This window comes from Lethenteron reissneri, chromosome 32 (genome assembly GCF_015708825.2).
Source record: "Lethenteron reissneri isolate LAM-NWPU_2019-01 chromosome 32, ASM1570882v1, whole genome shotgun sequence".
Taxonomy (NCBI): domain Eukaryota; kingdom Metazoa; phylum Chordata; class Hyperoartia; order Petromyzontiformes; family Petromyzontidae; genus Lethenteron; species Lethenteron reissneri.
In genome coordinates, this window is record NC_083810.1 from 4,349,588 (window position 1) to 4,367,723 (window position 18,136).

Consider the following 18,136-nt stretch of genomic DNA (forward strand, 5'->3'; position numbering starts at 1 on the left):
CCTCGGTGTACTGGCTGTTGTCAAAGGGCTGCCAACTGTCATTAGAGTGTTTCAATGTCTGCATTAAAGACCAGAATTTTGCATCTTTGCAAAATAGGCAAAACACATTTCCTCGGTTACTTGACACCTAATTGTTTCAATTGAACCAAATTTTCATCTCTTGTTTTGCCCCAAAACATCTCCCTGTAAATGTAATCAACTCCGTTAATAATTAATGGCATCATTAATTAAAAAAATTGAAGTAGTGCACCCGCTAATTACCCTGTAGACAAGTGTTTAAAATTGGCTATCGGCAGAGGCGCTGTAATATGTGGAACAGGTTGCGGACAGGTCTTGTGCGCGCGTTTGTGTTTAATGTCACCACTGTTTCTTCTCTCCCCAAGATCCCCGACGCGTATTTTGTTAGAGATTCTTACACGTTCCTCCCCACTGCTGAGTTTTGTGAGGTACACACCCTGTGAGGTGCACACTCTGCCTGTGCCAGTGTGACCTAGTCGACTGCAGGAGAAGCCCAGCTATGATCCACCTAACACGGCTACTGGATTCTTAGCGGTTGCACTCCATCCGCAGTGAGCGTAATCGGAAACCAAGGACTTTGCAAGTGCTCCCATGCCAGTGGCATTAATACGCTCTCTCTCTCTTTGTGTATGTATATATAAAGTTATATTTGAGTGCCCAAGAGAAATGATTAAAGTTAAACGAGAAACTATTTTATGTTTTACCAGGTAAGGCCCCACTGAGCTATATAGCTCGTTTTCAGAAGCGACCTGGCCACAAATGATAGCTCAACGAAGTGGCTTATCACGTGGAAATTTATAGCAGCCAAATACTCTAAACGCATGATTGTAAATGTGGAGGGAAAGACCGGAGGACCTGCAGAAAATTGACGCGGTCACGGGGAGAGAGACATGCAAACTCCAAATATACAGCAGGCGTCAGGGTCGGCATCGAACCCACGGCCTCCTGTATACCAGGCGAGGTAGTTAACATCTTGCCACCTTGGCGCCCTTAAATTAGTCTTTGTTTATATTGGAACACACTGATATCCCATCGTATCTATGCTTTACATGTATCAAAGAGATTAAGCCCACTTGATGCTCGTTGGAACAGAGAGACACTGACCTCTTTCCCTCAAATTAATTACCATTTGTGGAAATCAGTGTTTTCTCTTAATGAACACTGCACAAGTAATTGTTTTCTTATTATATTCTTTATAACTGTGGAGCTTAGTACATTCTTTTAGGTGAGATCCATTTCATGAACGATTATTAAAATGTTTAAAAATGTTTATCCAGAGGGACTTGATTGAGTCCTGGACACTGTGACTGGAACCTGCTGCGCAATAACTCGACTGGTTGACCGTTTCACTCTATTTATCGAAAACACAGCAAGAGGTTCAGAAGACGTGATGCTGCCAGGCTTCGTGTCACTTTCTTAGTAGCAGTGACAATTCCCGTCTTGGTTGAGCTTCGTGAGCTGCCTAGTGCCCATAAAATAGACACGTGTTTAGTGAATGACACTACCAATAATTAATTCGAAAAATTGATAAATGTCCACAAAAAATCACTTGAAAGCAAATTTCATGAGTTTCCGAATGCGCCCGCCGTGGTATTAACCTGCTAACCCTCATGATGCTGGTGTGTGCACTCTGGACTTCGGCATGCGTGTCTCCTTCCTGCGTGCTGCCCTGGGGGTGGCTGATTTTTGCACGTGACCTTAATAACGCACTGCTCATCTCTCCCATCTTTGCCAGTAACACGCGGGTCCGATACACACAATGACGCGACCCGCCAAATAACAATAACCTGTGCGCCGTATTTGTATGCTTTCAAGCGTGTACATTCGAAAGCATTCTTACGCAGTCTTGCATATGGCGATGCTGTAAATTGATAACAAACTTGCTCTCAACCACAAGCAATAGCTGGTGGGCAATTTCTGAGCGGTGGTGAGCAACGCGGAGTGATTCACATCGTTTTCTCTGCTCCCTTTTAGGCCATAGAGTCTCAGATCCGGAACTTCGGGCAGACGCCATCACAGCTGCTCATCGAGCCTCATTCGCCTCGCAGCTCTGCCATGCATCTGGTGGGAACATCCCCGAGTGTCCCCTCTCCAACACATACACAAGCACAGCCAGCCACTTGCATCCGCACATGCATGCTGTTCGGTCGTGCACAGTCAAGGAGAAGCCGGGGGCATCTACGTACAACCATGGGCATCCACCCGTAACCATATGCACTTGGTCCAGCCCTTTGGAAGCTGAATTGGTGGATTACACAGAGAGCATCGTGTGTTGTGAAATTCCCATCCTCTTGGACTTTAAAGAAGACAGTTTATGGCAGTGCATTGATTCGGTTGCTGAACTATCTGTTACCGATTGTTAACTGTTGTTTTCTGGATGCTCCCAGTTGCTTTATTCCACACGTTTGTAAAAAAAACCTTTTTTGCACAATTGGCCAAACATCCGAATGTATGGCCGTTATTAAACTGGGTCTTGAAATTCAGTGGGGTTTTTACCTGGATATATCAAGGTTAAATTGTAATACAATTAAATAGGATTTTACATGTAAAAAAAATATTCTGGTTATTGTCGCGATAATCATATAAATGGTCTCATTTATGACACGTTCCAGCTTTATGTTTAATCACATTAAATGTGCCCTTATCAGGTTACTTCTTCTATGCTGTAATATCGATACTGTGTAATTCACCATATCAATTGCACCTTTTCCACCGTTCCTTCTCATTCCTGAGAATCCAGTAAAAAAAAAATATCTGACCTCATCACTTTTGTTCTCAACTGGCTCCGTTGTTTCGTTTCGCGACCACAAACTAACGCCCGTGCGCCTTCTTTGTCTCTCCCGCTGTCTTTTCCTTTTTTTTACCTTTTTGCCTTTTATTTTTTGATTTGAAAGTGTTTCCTCCCGCAGAGCCCGCTGATGTTTAAGGACCAGATGCAGCAGGACGTCATCATGGTGCTCAAATTCCCCTCCAACTCGCCCGTCACTCACGTCGCCGCCAACACGCTCTCGCACCTCGCGCTGCCCGCCGTCGTCACAGTCACCTGCAGCCGGGTCTTCGCCATCAACCGCTGGCACAACACGCTCGGTAAAGGCCTGGCAGGAGGGGCGTGAAACGCAGTAGGGAAGAGACGGCGGGTGGGTAGGTTGGTGGGGGGTGGTGCGGCGGAGAGACAGCCGCTGGAAGGGAGCAGCGTCGTGGCCGAGGGCCAGCGGTATCTTCCGCTTGGCGCGTGTGTACGTACGCGTACGTCATCGCAACGGTACTGAAAAGGAATTTAAGCTTAAATAACTTTACAGGTACCGAGCCTCCCACAAGGCCATGGGGGAGGGCATGTGGCACAGTTCCGCGCCAGCTATCATAGAGTACGGTCGTGTCGCTACGGTTCTCTGCAGTGAGTACAGTGTCTTTGCAAACAACGGCGCTACGCCCCTCTAAATAAAATAAATGCTGAACCGCTTGCGTGTTCCGAGATTCGACGGTGAATTGGACACCCACCAGCCTGCAACCTGCAGATGTCTCTGAGCGGAGAAAGGGTTAATACTGCAGGAGCCTCGTTAACCATCAACGCTGCACAGTCTGCTTCACGGGAAATGTTCGAGATCCCGTGAGGAGGCCGTGTGTGCCGTCGTCACGCTCCCAATCTGCCGTGTTGTGGAGAATTGCCCAAAAATTATTCAATTTGGGAAAACACAATAATAATCGCCCCCCCCACAGTGAAATTACTGCAGACGAGTGAAACATAGCACCTTCGAGATAGCCTTGCGCCGTGAGGATACCGAGCTTGCGGATGATTTGAAGGTTTGGTTTTACGGAAAGTGAAGGAAATGGAACGAAGAGGCAGCATTGCAAAGATTGGGGCAGCCAGGGGATAGTGAAAGAAAGAGAAAGTAAGAGTAACTGGTTTGTTGTTGTTGTTGTTTGAAGTCAAATTGTTTCCCTGCTCCCGAGTTCATGGGACAGTGCTCATTTCCATTGGCAGCATTAAGCCAGCAGTGTATATTTCACATTACAGTGGCAAGGTCTCATATCTCGATGTGACAATGGCTGTTGATTTACCACGAAATTGGACTCACTGACCCTAGAAGGATGATGGGGCCAAACCATACATGAACAAGATTTGAAATTGCATCCTTCTGCTGGTGAGTTTGAGTGAAATGCAGCTGTGCCAACTGGCTGGATTTGGACAATCTTTTTAACGTTTATTTTTTTTCCCCTTGCCATGTTATCTCTACTCTTACTTGAGCGTTACAAATTAACCGTGAGTGTTCTACGGTGAGTCTGGCCCCTTCCATACTAATGTAGTATTTAAACTACTGAAATAAGCAGTGTTGTCTGATGCAGTTGCATAAATGACACTCTCTATAAAAACTCGATAATATTATTATGACTGGACCAGGGTTGCCAATAAAGATGAGTAGTGCGGTATTCTCCTTGAAGCAAGGAGACAATTGCATTTTTAACACAGATTATAATTTTTGTTGTTGCTTAATAGTGATTAATAAGTATTTATTTGGTTATAATTTAGGTAAAGCACGTGGGATTCAGCATCGTATGTACGTACTGCATGTTGAGCTTCTTTCGCACCGTACGTCGCCAGCCGTGCTAATTCGGAGGTGTGGAACCATTGGGTAGAGAGGCACTTAGTGAGTGGAGATCGATGCTGAGCCTGAAATGTGAGACACAAGTGGGCCGATGCGGTGCCGGGCATAGGACGAGGGGTGTGCGGCGCAACACGGAGGAGGAGGGCAGCTGTCTAACGGTGGTGAGCAAGCAGCAGAGAGGAAGACATTTTGGAACAGAAATAGACATTTGAATTGGGGGGAATCTACACGGTGGGGGTGGTGGAGGGGGTGGGGGAGAAAAGGACACGGAGATTTCTGGGAGATGCAGAAGGCAGGGGAAGAGTCTAATGAGTGACAGGCAGAGAGGCATTAGTTCAAACTGTAGGGTAGATGTTTTCAGACTTTTAAAACCCAAGAGATCTATTAATGCAGTCAAAATACTCATGACCGCAGCGGCCTTGACTTGTGGGGTGACGTCTGAGCACAAGTAATTCTGACAATTGATGGGCTTCAATGTTGTTCGTAAAATTAACGAGTTTTTATTTTACCAGGTAAGGCCCACTAAGCTATTATTCAGAAGCGACCTGGTCACACATGATAGCTCAGCGAAGTGGCTTATCACTTGGAAATTGATGTCAGCCAAATTAAAGCGCATGTTTCTAAATGTGGAGGGGAAAACCGGAGGACCCAGAGAAATATCCACACAACTACAGGGAGAGAGACACGCAAACTCCAAATATACATTCTAGATTTGAAGATTTCGCGACTGCAAGGATTCATACTCTTAGTTCTTTCGGTAAAGTCACGTAGGTAAAAAAATGAAATAAAAATTTATAAAAATAAAACAATAAAAATCACGTGTCTCACTTGATGCAGCAAATCTGGCTGTGACGGTCCCACCTGATGACGGAGACTTGTGTTGCCTCCGAAACGTCGTGATTTTTATTGTTTTATTTTTATAAATTTTAATTTCATTTATTACCTACGTGACTTTACCGAAAGAACTGAGAGTAAGAATCCAAATATACAGCAGGCAATCAGGGTCGGGATCGAACCCACGACCTCCTGCATACCAGGCAAGGTAGTTCACATCTCGTCACGAGGGGCGCCCTGTTATTTTTTGGTGAATCTTGAACCCCTCCACCCCCGCTCCTTGGTGACAATGGGACCCCCCCCCCCCCCAGGGGGGCGGTGGGTCCACAGGTCACAACCTACATTGTGAGAAATGCTGCTGTAAGTAAGAGGAGAATGCTAAATGTGGGTAATTGTCAAGGTTGTATGTATGTATGTGAAACTTCTTTGCACCGTACGTAGCCAGCCGTGCTAATCAGAGGGTTCGGGGGAAGCACAACAAACTAAACCTAAAAAGCATTTCTCAAGAAATTAGTTTTCAATCTTGATTTAAAAGTACATAGTTCCAATGGCCTCCTTAATATTGGAAGGAAGAGCATTCCAGACGGCCGCAGAAGCACATCCGAAAGCGCGCGATGCGGTGACCTCCGAACGAAGGCCGGAAAATGGTTCAGAACACAGGCAAGCGAAGTGTGAGCATGGTAACGACATTGAGCCTTCCAGCTGTTTATCGTCACCTGCCATGAAACCTGCTCTTACTTGCCGTGCTTGTCATGTTGTAACTGACTCGTGCCCTTTGATTGTCAGGTCTGCGCGGAGCCCCAGGCTACTCCATCGAGCAGTCCCACCATCTCCCCATAGAAATGGACCCTTTGATCGGTTTGTACCCGGATTCTTTTAAATTATGGGTTCACAAAACTAGCTCAAGCTGCCTGTACCTTGTCAAAGTGTTTTATATCGGACATTTCCTGCTTTCACACACCTCGTGATTGATAGGACTTGGGGTTAAGGTAAATTCGTCTCCAATGCTTGGATTTTGCCTGTCTTAATGATGCTTTTAAGATTCAAATGTCGACATACCCACGAATACTAACGTCATCACCTCAGTGCCAATTAGTGCTCAGAGGCGATTTGACCACAGTGTAACCGTTTTAGCTCGGCACAGAGATCCAGCTATTGACTAGGCTTTCCAGTAAGCATGCAACATTGAATCAATCAATTGATTATATCGATTCTTATACTCACCGTAAATAGAAATACAAGCATGCAACACGGCATTATTTACGATTTGTGCAAATAATATTCTTGCGTTACATTTAGGCTCATAGAGTGAAGAAATCTGCACAACGCAGACAGGTGAGAAGAAATACTAACGAGGTGGTTAAACAAAAAAAATTGTAATTACTTAATTGAATCTTGTCACCATAATGTGAAATTGTAATAAATCTTCAAAATCATTACAGCGGATGAATCATTACAGTTGCAATGATGGTCGGAGCTGTACTCAACCAATGATCTCTCCGTGTAGAAGGAAATTTAGTGCCGCTTTTGTGTGAAGTCAGCCGTTGTGGATCGCCTGGTACCGGCTGCATGAACGTGGCATTTACATCACTTGCTCAAGATTGACAGAACAGAGATCAGCACTGGCCGATGCTCGTTTGCGCAGGGGAGAGCATTGACTTCTCTGAGCTGTCAACTTGGAGCTCCATCATCATCATCCATGGTCAATCTACTGCTAGATGAAGGCCTACCCAAGCAATCCATCATGATTATGCGATACAAAGGTCCACCTAGCTCCTGCATTTACCACCGACACTGCAACACAAAGTGACTTGGGTGACGCAGGGCCAGCTGGAGTTGATGTGTGGCCGTTGGCTTCCCATCAACGCAGTGGTGTCATTTGTGCAGCTCTAGATCAACTGTTAACAACAACAAATTAGGATTTATCCTTTCTGGCAATAAATCAGGTGTTAGGATGTTCAAACGTCAAATAGATACCTATTGCGAGGCATCTAGTCTGCATTAATCACACACACTTGTGGCGAAGCATGCAAACAAAGATGCTCTGATAATAACATATGCTTCGTCTTTGACACTGATTGGCCTTGTGTCGCCAGCGGTGTTAGACCGGAGAACAATCCCAAAAGGCGAAAGGTACAAAGGCAATACGAGCTTCGAAAGTATTAAGAGCTCAACCCGAGCTGACAAAAAAAGTTCCCGTAGATATGAACTGTTAAGCGTTGATCGTCACCTGGTGTGTCCACGTCGTTTTTTTTGTCTGCAGCGGCGAACACGGGCTTACATCGGCGGCAGATCACTGACCTGGTGGACCAGAGCATCCAGATCAACGCCCACTGCTTCGTGGTGACGGCCGACAACCGCTACATCCTCGCCTGTGGCTTCTGGGACAAGAGCTTCCGGGTCTACTCCACGGACTCGGGTACTATACCTAAGCTTCCCGAAATTAAGCTTGGCATGCGCACACACAAGCACGCACGCACGCATGCGACGTAGCAGTTATCACGTATATGTACGTATGTATGTTGAACTTATTTCGCACTTTACGTTGCTAACTGTGTTCATTGGAGGTATGGGGAAGGAGAGAAAATGAAACACCAAAAGCAGTTCTAAATAAATCAGTTTTCAATCAAGATTTTAAAGTGCACAGCTCCAGACTTCGACAGAAGCGCATCTGAAAGCGCCCAATGCAGTGACCATCTTTGTTTGATGGCTCGCCAAAAACCACTGCTGTGAGGATGGGTTGTCGCCTTGTCGTTGTAGTGAAGCTTGTGTGCCGCCATGACCCAGAGAGAAAAGCCGGCAGGAGCCTTAGGTTCCCAGCAGTTCCAACCATGCCGGACTGGTCAAAGGGTAGAGGACAGACGAAATGGACAACCCCTGGTTGTTATGGAAACTGCAACAAGAAAACATTTTCAAAACCAACTAAAGAGCATGGGCCTGTCTTGGGGTGAAGCAGAGAATAGCTGCAAAAAACCGTCGCGGCATGGCGTGGGCTTGTTGCGGCCTTATGCTCCACAGGGAGCGAAGAGGAGTAAGTAAGTAAGTGAGAATGACCGGAGTTCGCGTGATGGTTTATGCTCCTTGACGAGATCAGCTAAGGTATTGTGGTTCATTCGTGGCAAACACCTTGTGTGTACGGTGCGAAAGAAGTTCAACACACATACGTGTCGATGCATGTTCTGCAGAGTATCAACGTTGACGAAGCAAGTAAGCAAAGCAGCACGTCAGCATGTGAGCATGTGGCGTCTGCATGCAGGCAAGCTGACGCAGGTGGTGTTCGGGCACTGGGACGTGGTGACGTGCCTGGCGCGCTCTGAGTCCTACATTGGCGGCGACTGCTACATCGTGTCGGGCTCACGGGACGCCACGCTGCTGCTGTGGTATTGGAGCGGCCGCCACCACATCATCGGGGACAACCCCAATAACAGTACGTCGGGATGGGGGGGCAAGGGTGGCACCTTCTCGTTTGTCTGACTCCGGCGGTGGCCCATCATCAAAACAATATACCGTAGTTCTCTTTGACAGGCAACCTGTTTCGCTAAACAAGGGACAGTTGTGGAGGGGGCGGCGGAGGGTTGCAAATGTGTTGCTCGTATATGTAAATTACAAATTTGGACCGTGTCATTTTGACAAAGCCACTTATTATAGTAATTGATGACTTCAAGCTTTCGTGACTGCAGGAATTCATACTCTTTGGGTCTTTCGGTAAAGTCACGTAGATAGAAAAATAATTTAAAAAATAACGACTTTTTCGATCGCAACACAAGCAATCATCTTCAGGTGAAAAAAATACAGCAGGCGAACTGCTGAGGCAGGAGAAATATTATTATTATAACTTTACCGAAAGACCCAAAGAGTATAGTAATTAATGTCCCACTGCCGCTCGCCGCAGTTTTACAGCTATGTCGACAAAAGTGGTTTGAAAGGAAACCCCCAAAATGCTGTTACCAAACGAGCCATGTTGTACTGCGTACGCAGGACATGCCACTTCACTGCCGTCATCAAATTGCTTTCCCTGGAAGTTGTTCTTTAACGGCGGCAACACGTGTGAAGCGCTGGGAGGCCAGGCGTGGTGTGGGTTTACTCCAGATTTATCTGCATTAAGTTTTTTTTTGTTACATGATGGATGATGTCGTTTCGTCAGTTGCCCGGCTATTTTACAAGGGAGGTCTGGGGTGCGTGCGTGCAGCAACTAAACAAAGACAAAAAGCATTAACGTTGCAGAGAATGAGTACAGGGTCCTCAAGGAATATTGCACAAGGAGCAAACCAGGTATTTTACGGTCATAAACTCCTTGTCAAGATTATTTTCCACAATTATACATTTTCCAGGTAACATACAAATTACATGATTTCAAACACCTGTGAAAAACGTAATACAGCAGTTAATCTCTGTAATTGTATAATTTATTCCAAATACGTACATTCGACGTGGCTTGGCCCCCTTGGGCGCCGCCGCCGGCGTCGCGGCTTGGATCAGAAAAGTTCAAGACGGTTGCTTGACACTGCCCCCTGCTGTAGCCGCCGTTTGTTCACAAAGTAGCGGTCACTGCTACTGCTCAGTGGGCAGGTGCACGTGAGAGCGAGATGGGCGCCGTGGTAGTGAAATGTTATATCCCTCGCCTGGCGTACAGGAGGTCGTGGGTTCTATCCCGACCCTGACAATTGCATATTTGGAGTTTGCATGTCTCTCTCCCCGTTTGTCCCCTCCGCATTTAGAATCAACATCCGTTTAGAGTATTTGGCTGCTATAAATTTCCAGATGATTAAGCTTCTTTGAGCTATCATTCGTGGATTCTCGAAGCAGTCCTTACAGAGCTTTGAGGGTCATTCTTTGGTCTGCGCGAGTTATTTCTCCAGATAAGTCCGGTTCCTCCCACAAGGCAAACACTCAAAAGTGGAATTGGTCAAACATCACGGGACCCTCCAAAACAATGAGTCTTGAGACTCGGTGGGTAAATGAAGAACATTATTAGAGTCGTGCCACGCATCGCTCGGCATGACGTTTGGCACGACGTCCGACGTTTCGCTCCACGTGCTGGGAGCTTCTTCAGGAACTGGAGCAACACAGCGGTGCAGCACAACCACGAAGCGCTACGGGGTGGAAGAGCGTTATTCTTCTCCTTGCCGCAAGAGCGTGTCACACTTACTTACTAGCGGTGCTTGAGAGAGTCGCCTGCATGCAACAACAATGGGAAGGACTTGGCATTAATTCAGCAAAAATAGACGGGAGTGCATGGTGTTCTGGGTGTGGGCTTGGCAACCACGTGACATTGTCGAGGTGTGGCTGTGTCTGCTGCAGGGTGGCTGTCTGTGGTTTGACATCGCACATGCCTTGGCTACCCATGACCACATGATTTGAAGGCTTCAAAACAAGCAATTATTACATGCCAGCTCACGTACATACACGTAGGCCACAATGCAAAAATAAATAAATAAAATGTTTGGTTGTTTCAACTAAAAATGCACTGTTTATGTTCTTGAGTGGATTTTGAAACATTTATTTAATATCCACATAATTTATTTAAAATCGTGCATGTGCGGGGCCTAATGCTTAGGAGGAGATTACACGGTGCTGGCGTTTATCATTTTACTGCCACTTTCTTACAGACAAAAAGGTGGTCAGCACAATTTATGGTAGCACCGCACTCAAATGAGACGCGTGTGTGATCGGCGACGTTGTGGACAGTGGCCCTGTCCACTGCGTAGCCGGGAGATGGTCTGAGCGACGCTGCTCAGTTTGTGCAGCGCCCGCCAATGCAGTATCTCAAAAAATCAGTGCGAGTCTCCAGATTGTCCTGTTCCCAAAGGAGAAGGGTTCTCGAATGCTGGAGTTAAAGGGTGTACCCAGATAAAGCTCGCACAGTGAGGGGATAAGACTCAAAGGTTCGTGGGCCACATCAGTGCAGAATATGGGTTTGTAATTCAGTTCACTGCCGTTTATAAATAGTTATGCAGTACTGTAAAGACCTCTGCTATTGCGAAAGCGTGATTTATAGCCTTCTTTAGGCCCTGCAGTAGAGCCAGATGACTCGGATTATGTAGGCATTGGGTTTGCAGTGTTTTAAAAAACGTGTTTGTGTGTGCATGTGCATACACAAAGAGGCGGAGTTAGCGCACTGCTTTACTGTTTCTCGCAATATGGATTTAATTCCCACCCATGTACAACATGTGTGTGAAGTAGCATCTGAATCTATTCTGCAGCAATATGAAGACACGCTGAGTTGGTGTGATGCTGGCCTCACCACCCTCCTGTGTGCAATTCCGAATGAAGCAGGTGCTTCAACTGTGTGTACGTGCGTGTGAGAGCGGGTAGTGTAGCGGTTAGCGCGCTGCGCTACGAAACCCAGCAAACCCGAGTTCGATTCCCGCTCACGCCAGTGACGATCATGTGAACCGGTCCTGGGCCTCCCCTGTGTCAACTCAGCCTCAAATGAGTACCTGGTGCGGTGTGTAAACATAGCCACTGGTGAGACATAGAGGCGGTCGGGCGTGGTGCTGGCAGCCCCCCCCCCCCACCCTCGTATGCATGTACCGTCCTTCATAAGTGCCCTCTAACATCACTTACACCTACAGTCTGTTCATGCTAATTGGTTGATCTTTGTCTTCGTGTGTGTGTGATGTCCCTGCAGGCGATTACCCCACACCGCGAGCCATCCTCACGGGCCACGACTGCGAGGTGACGTGCGTTGCCGTTTGTGCCGAGCTCGGCCTGGTCATCAGCGGCGCTAAAGGTGCAGCACGCCTGCACAATGGGCCAAATCTCTTTCAAAGAGGACTCCGTGGCCAATGTGCCCCCGTGGCCAATGTGCCCCCGCATACCACCCACATCTTGCCGTCATTCACTTCCTTCCACGAGAGCTCCCAGCTTAATTTTTGCGCTCAGGGTTTGCCCACCATCTGGCTCCTGTCGCCCACATGTGCCCATTCCACTGCAACCACTGAAACGCCATCGCTTGCGATGATTTCTTGCGGCACGTTTACACTGCTGGGTATGCGATTGCTCGGATCATTCGCACGGAGCACTAATCGGGAGACCACGAATCCCTCTTCTCGTTGCTAAATCAATTGACAGCTCTGTGACGTGCCCACGCATTGCTCGGGCCGAACAAACAGGTCTGTGCGCACTAACATTAACCTGCGTGACCCGACCAAAGTGGTTTAATTTGCGTGTTAAGAACTGTTGATGCAATGCATCGTGACCTCCTTTTCACAAAAATGCAGTTGTATGCACATTACTGCTTAGTTACACAAAAACCTCACTTCAGACAGACACGGGATTCACCGTTTGTTGCTGTTGCCTTTCGAAAATTCAGTCTGAGGGTGTTAAAGTGTCAGTCCATGGGGATGTGGATGCGGCTGTGGTGTAGAGGCGAGCACACCGGACTTCGAATCCAGGTAGTTGCCGTTTCAACCTCCCGGCGCGTTCCTTCATTCCTCACACCTCTGTCCAGTATATATGTCCACCCGGCAGTCAGTATACACAGGGCACACCACTCTTCCAAAGAACACCCTTAGAAGCGCTCCTTAGAGCTCCTTCTAGTGGAGGCCCTTCCACGAGTAGTGGTGTTAACAAGCAACTGCAGAGCCTGTACGTTTACCTTGTACACAGCGATAGAGTAGAGCCCCTCGTAACGACGGCAATTGGTTCCATGAAACTGGTTGTTAGTTGATTTGGTCGTTAAGCAAGTATCGGAAGTATTCTTTGGTTCTTTCGGTAAAATCACGTAGAAAGAAAATAAATTAAATAATAGAATACGACGTTTCGATTGCAACACAAGAAACCATCATCAGGTAAGAATGAATAAGAAAACAAACATAGTAAACTTAGAAATATAATGCAATACAACACAGAGAGTCGGCTAACACAACAGTCAACACCCTACTTGGTTTATTACGTTCTTCCAAAGATTGCTACATTTAAAAGAGAGACAAAACACAGATATGGAGACACATAGACAGACACACAAGCAGAGACAGACGCACACAGAGACACACAGAGAGAGACACATACAGAGACACAGAGACACAACGCCTCTGTGTCGAGGCCTTAAGTAGAGAGAGAGGGGGGGGCAGAGAGAGAAGGGGGGGAATTGGGGTAGAGAACAATGAGAGAGTTGCGTGGAATTCCTGCCCATAGCGGCCGGAGGAGAGACGATGGACTTATAAACAAGCAAGCACGGCAAAAATTTAGAGAGAGAAATAGGAAGTTTGAGAAAAAAATTTTAGTTAAATTAGGAAGTGCAATGCAACACACCTGATGATGGTTGCTTGTGTTGCAATCGAAACGTCGTATTCTATTATTATTTAATTTATTTTCTTTCTACGTGGCTTTACCGAAAGAACCAAAGAGTAATTCCGGCAGTCACGAAAGCTTCGAATATAGTTTTATAGGAATTATATTTTAAAGGCTTAATTCGTTCCGATAGCATAGAAAGGTACAATTTTCACCCAAAAAAAGTACTTTATTATATTTAAACAATGAATATGAATACATAAAGATACTAACAAAATTATGAACATGTAATATTACAAGCAAACATGCGAAAAAATGCATTCAGAAATTTTTACTGTACCTACAACAGCCCGTCGTTAACAGGGGAATGGTCGGTAAGCAAACACATTGGGCTCTTCTTCTTGGTTCTTTCGGTAAAGTCACGTAGAATGGAAATAATAAAATAATAAAAATAAAACATAAGAAAATAAATCTCACGACGTTTCGGCCACAGAGTCTACTCGACAGACCTGCTACTCGACAGACCTGCTCTCCACCTGAGGACGGCTGCTTGCGTTGTGGCCGAAACGTCGTGAGAATTATTTTCTTATGTTTTATTTTTATTATTTTATCATTTCCATTCTACGTGACTTTACCGAAAGAACCAAGAAGATGAATCCCTGCAGTCACGAAAGCTTTAAATCGAAACATTGGGCTCTATGGAGGCCCGTCAAGCGATTAGTCGTTAACAGCGTTAGTCGTTAAGAGGGGTAACGTGATACACGCGGCATCGCTCGCGCTCACCAGAGCCACGCTCAACCCCGCCTCGTGTTTTCCGCGCACGCAGAGGGCCCCTGCCTGGTGCACACCATCACGGGGGACCTGCTGCGGGCCTTGGAGGGCCCGGAGGCTTGCCGCTTCCCACGCCTCATCTCCGTCTCGAGCGAGGGCCACTGCGTCATCTACTACGAGCGAGGCCGCTTCTGCAACTTCAGCATCAACGGCAAGGAGCTGGGACACATGGACATCAGCGACGCCACCAAGGTGGGTGGCGGACGCGTGTGGACTTGAGCGACGCGATTCCACTCGCCGAGTCGTTGCCGCCCTTCCAATGCAAGACCGTTCGGACCGTTGCGGCGGAAGAGAAGAGCGAAACGAGAACGTGGTTTTATCTCACTGGGCTGTGTGGACAGGGAAGGGACTACAGGAATGGCGATGGGGAGTGATCGGGAATTGAGGAGGAGCCGGACTTGATGAGATTGTGGAAGAGGAGCAGATTATATTAGAAGATGCTAGGCCATATCGTTTACTCTGGGCGATCGCTGCCTTCCGAGGTCAAAGTTTTACCAATGTGTGGCACTGTGCAATGAGACTCTGTGTCGTAGGCAGTGTCATTTTCAGCACTAGATATCAAAACAGCTTTCATCTGCTGCATTAGCATTACATATCCTATGACGCTGCTGTATAAGCGTGAGATTTTTAACACTGGTGTTTTATGGATAATTTGATGTGTATGAACAGTAGGAAATTGACAGTATTTTTCAAAGCAGATGCACTTGTTGATGTGCGGTGTTGGTGGTGATGTCTGCGTGCATTCGGTGAGCGAGAGCGTAGTGGATTGTGCACTGAACTACGACCATGATGACCTGCGTTTGGTTTCCGAAACACGCGCATGAGTGTCAAGTGGGCTCTGAACCTATCTTGAGCGACACCTAGGTCACCTCGGCCTTAAATGAGCACCTGATGCTGGTGTCATCATTGGGGGATACACTGCCAGGCGTGTGGTGCTGTCCCCACCGACCCAGTCAGCTGTTCCGCCAGCCTTGACCCTTTCCCTGTTCCGAGATGTCTGCAAGTTGCAGGGTGGCGTCCCGTTCACCGCCGAATCTCGGAACGCGCAAGCGGTTAGCATTAATTTTATATATAGAGACATTGCACTCACCGCAGAGAACTGTAGAGACATAACCACTCTATAGCTGGCGCAAAACTGTGCCATGCCCTCCCGCATGGCCTTGTGGGAGCCTCGGGACCGATAAAGTTATTTTATTTCACTTTTTATTCCGGTTCCGTTCCCATGACGCAAATATACATCATCGGAATGGAACGGTAAGAAAAACTGACGAGGTGTATGTACGTCATCGGAATGGGAAAAGGTTAATAGGTGCTCGCAAACAGCACTTGCCCCAACAGCCTCAGCGGTGGGTCTCTGTCTGCGTGGCGCAGGCAATGCTGATGAGCAGCGACGGGCAGTACTTGGTGATGGGCGGCGAGAGCGGCGTGGTGGAGGTGTGGCGCGCGTGCGACCTCAAGCAGCTCTACATCTACCCCGGCTGCGACGCAGGCATCCGGGCTCTCGACATCTCTCACGACCAAAGGTGCGCGCCACCCACCTTGCCTGCGTGTATGCGAGCGTGCGTGCAACTCAGCCTGTGGACAAGCCATTGAGCTTTGTGGCTCTTCAGTGGGCCAGTACGCGATACTCTGCTCTTGGGACGTGTTGCTAATATTTTGGGTTAATCCACGAACCTCTGCGAAACTTCACCAATAGCCTCCCTCCACACACACACACATCTCTCTCTCTCTGGCTCCGCACCTCCGATTAGAAGGGTTGGCTATGTACGATGCGAAAGAAGTTCCACATAGTACATACATGGGGCAGTGTTTGATGATGGTGTTGAAGTCTTTAAGTTTTGACCTTTGTAACACGAGTAATGATGAACTCTACACACGCACGGAACATTTAGCCCAGGGAAGGCGCAGTGCAGGTTTGGATATCATCGATCGAAGTGTGCTCGCCGCGATCACAGTGCAGTGCGCTACCCACCACGGCGCCACTCCCCATCACGTACGGACGTCTGCTGATGAGAGTGAACCTGATCTCATTGTTTTCTTCTCTTCCTTGCCCGTCTGCACAGGACTCTGATAACAGGCATGGCTTCTGGCAGCATAGTGGCATTCAACATTGACTTTAACCGGTGGCACCTGGAATACCAAAACCGGTACTGAACGGAGCACATGGCTAATTCCCACCCACCCACCCACCTGCTCGCGAGCTCCCCGGCCAGCCCTCTTCCATGTGCAAAACTAGCGACAATGAGGATGCCTCTGTGAGATTAGCCTGTGAGGCACCGCTGTGCATTGCCCTCCCTCAGAGGAGTATAAATACCTGAGCAATAGCAATGGTTGATGTGAGAACGTTAACTTAAGACTGTTGTTGAGCCAAGTATTCCTGATCACGCTGTACATGAAAAACAAAAACGAGTAAAAAAAAGGTCATAGTTTATCGTGAAGCACTGCAAGATACATGTCAATTAATTAGGGACACTAGCTTATATTTAAAACAGTTGCAACAATTGCATTAATGAAATATAGTATTTAAAGACAAAACTAAAAATTCCACAATTGTATGATCAATGTTTTTGACGTTAAAATTTATAAATAAATTAAATGATCACGGATGGAACACGATTTCTGATTTACTCAGTTGTTTAAAAATCACGAATTAAGATTGTAAACTTATGAACTATAAAAAGCGATGAATTTTTTGTCTGTTCTCTCGATGATTTGCCACTCCAGAATTCAATGTTATCACAAAACCATGATGCTGCATGTCGCAGCCAAACACTAATGCCCTTCCCTGGACTTCTGCGAGTTCAAGGGCCCATTTAATTTAGAATGGGCATTGAGACCCATCCTTGTGTACTGCCACTACTCTTATGAAACATGTACCCTGGCATACTACGGTAAAGCATAATATATTTTACAGAGATACTTTAATGTTAGTGGTTCTATGGTTTAAACCGTGGTGTTCTATGGTTTAAAAATACATGGTAAACCATAGTATTAGCATAGTTAATTTTAGCAATTGCACAATAGTACCATGGTGTACAATGACCAAAACGCCACTGTAAAATGTTTATGGTTACTGTAGTAAACCTGCTTTTATTTTTATAAGGGCAGGAAAATTATGGGTTAACTTATTTTTGTCCTGCAGCATTTCATATGGTTAGCCCCTTGTGTTGTTTCATTCATCTTGTAGACGTCTGTATTTTAAGGAGCATGGATCATTTAATATAATATCCTGTTTGTTGTGATCATTGAGAAGGTGGCTCTTAAGTGTTGGCTGTATATTTCAGTATGATGCAGGAGGGTCTTCTGAAACATATCATGTGTATTTCTTTTTGTTTGTAGATTGTCAAAATCGAATAAAGTCATATAAAGAAAATGACCCGATGTTACTTCTTTGTACCCGCGGGTTGCTGTAAACTTCAAAGGGTGACAGACTGTGTAATAGCTGCCTTGTGGAAGGCGGAGAGCCGAAGCCCGATTTATAGAACACTTGTTGCGTTCCCCCAAGTCAATGACACCGGGGGGGACGATCTGCAGTGCCTGGTATGTAGGAGATCGTGGGTTCGATCGCGACCCTGGGGATTACACGTTCTCTCCCCGTGGTCGCGCGGATTTTT

At 46.7% G+C, this 18,136-nt stretch overlaps 1 protein-coding gene across 1 annotated transcript in view; it reads left to right on the forward strand.

Annotated features, from left to right (window-relative positions):
- The window catches only part of LOC133349904 (neurobeachin-like), a 515,983-nt gene extending 498,088 nt beyond the window's left edge, over positions 1–17,895 (forward strand). The window contains 9 exon segments of the mRNA XM_061563758.1: positions 1,993–2,082; positions 2,913–3,105; positions 6,243–6,314; positions 7,720–7,875; positions 8,713–8,883; positions 12,088–12,189; positions 14,518–14,714; positions 15,894–16,045; positions 16,586–17,895. Of these exon segments, the coding sequence (XP_061419742.1) occupies positions 1,993–2,082; positions 2,913–3,105; positions 6,243–6,314; positions 7,720–7,875; positions 8,713–8,883; positions 12,088–12,189; positions 14,518–14,714; positions 15,894–16,045; positions 16,586–16,676 (1,224 nt within the window). The 3' untranslated portion in view covers positions 16,677–17,895.
- The last annotated feature ends 241 nt before the right edge of the window (positions 17,896–18,136 follow it).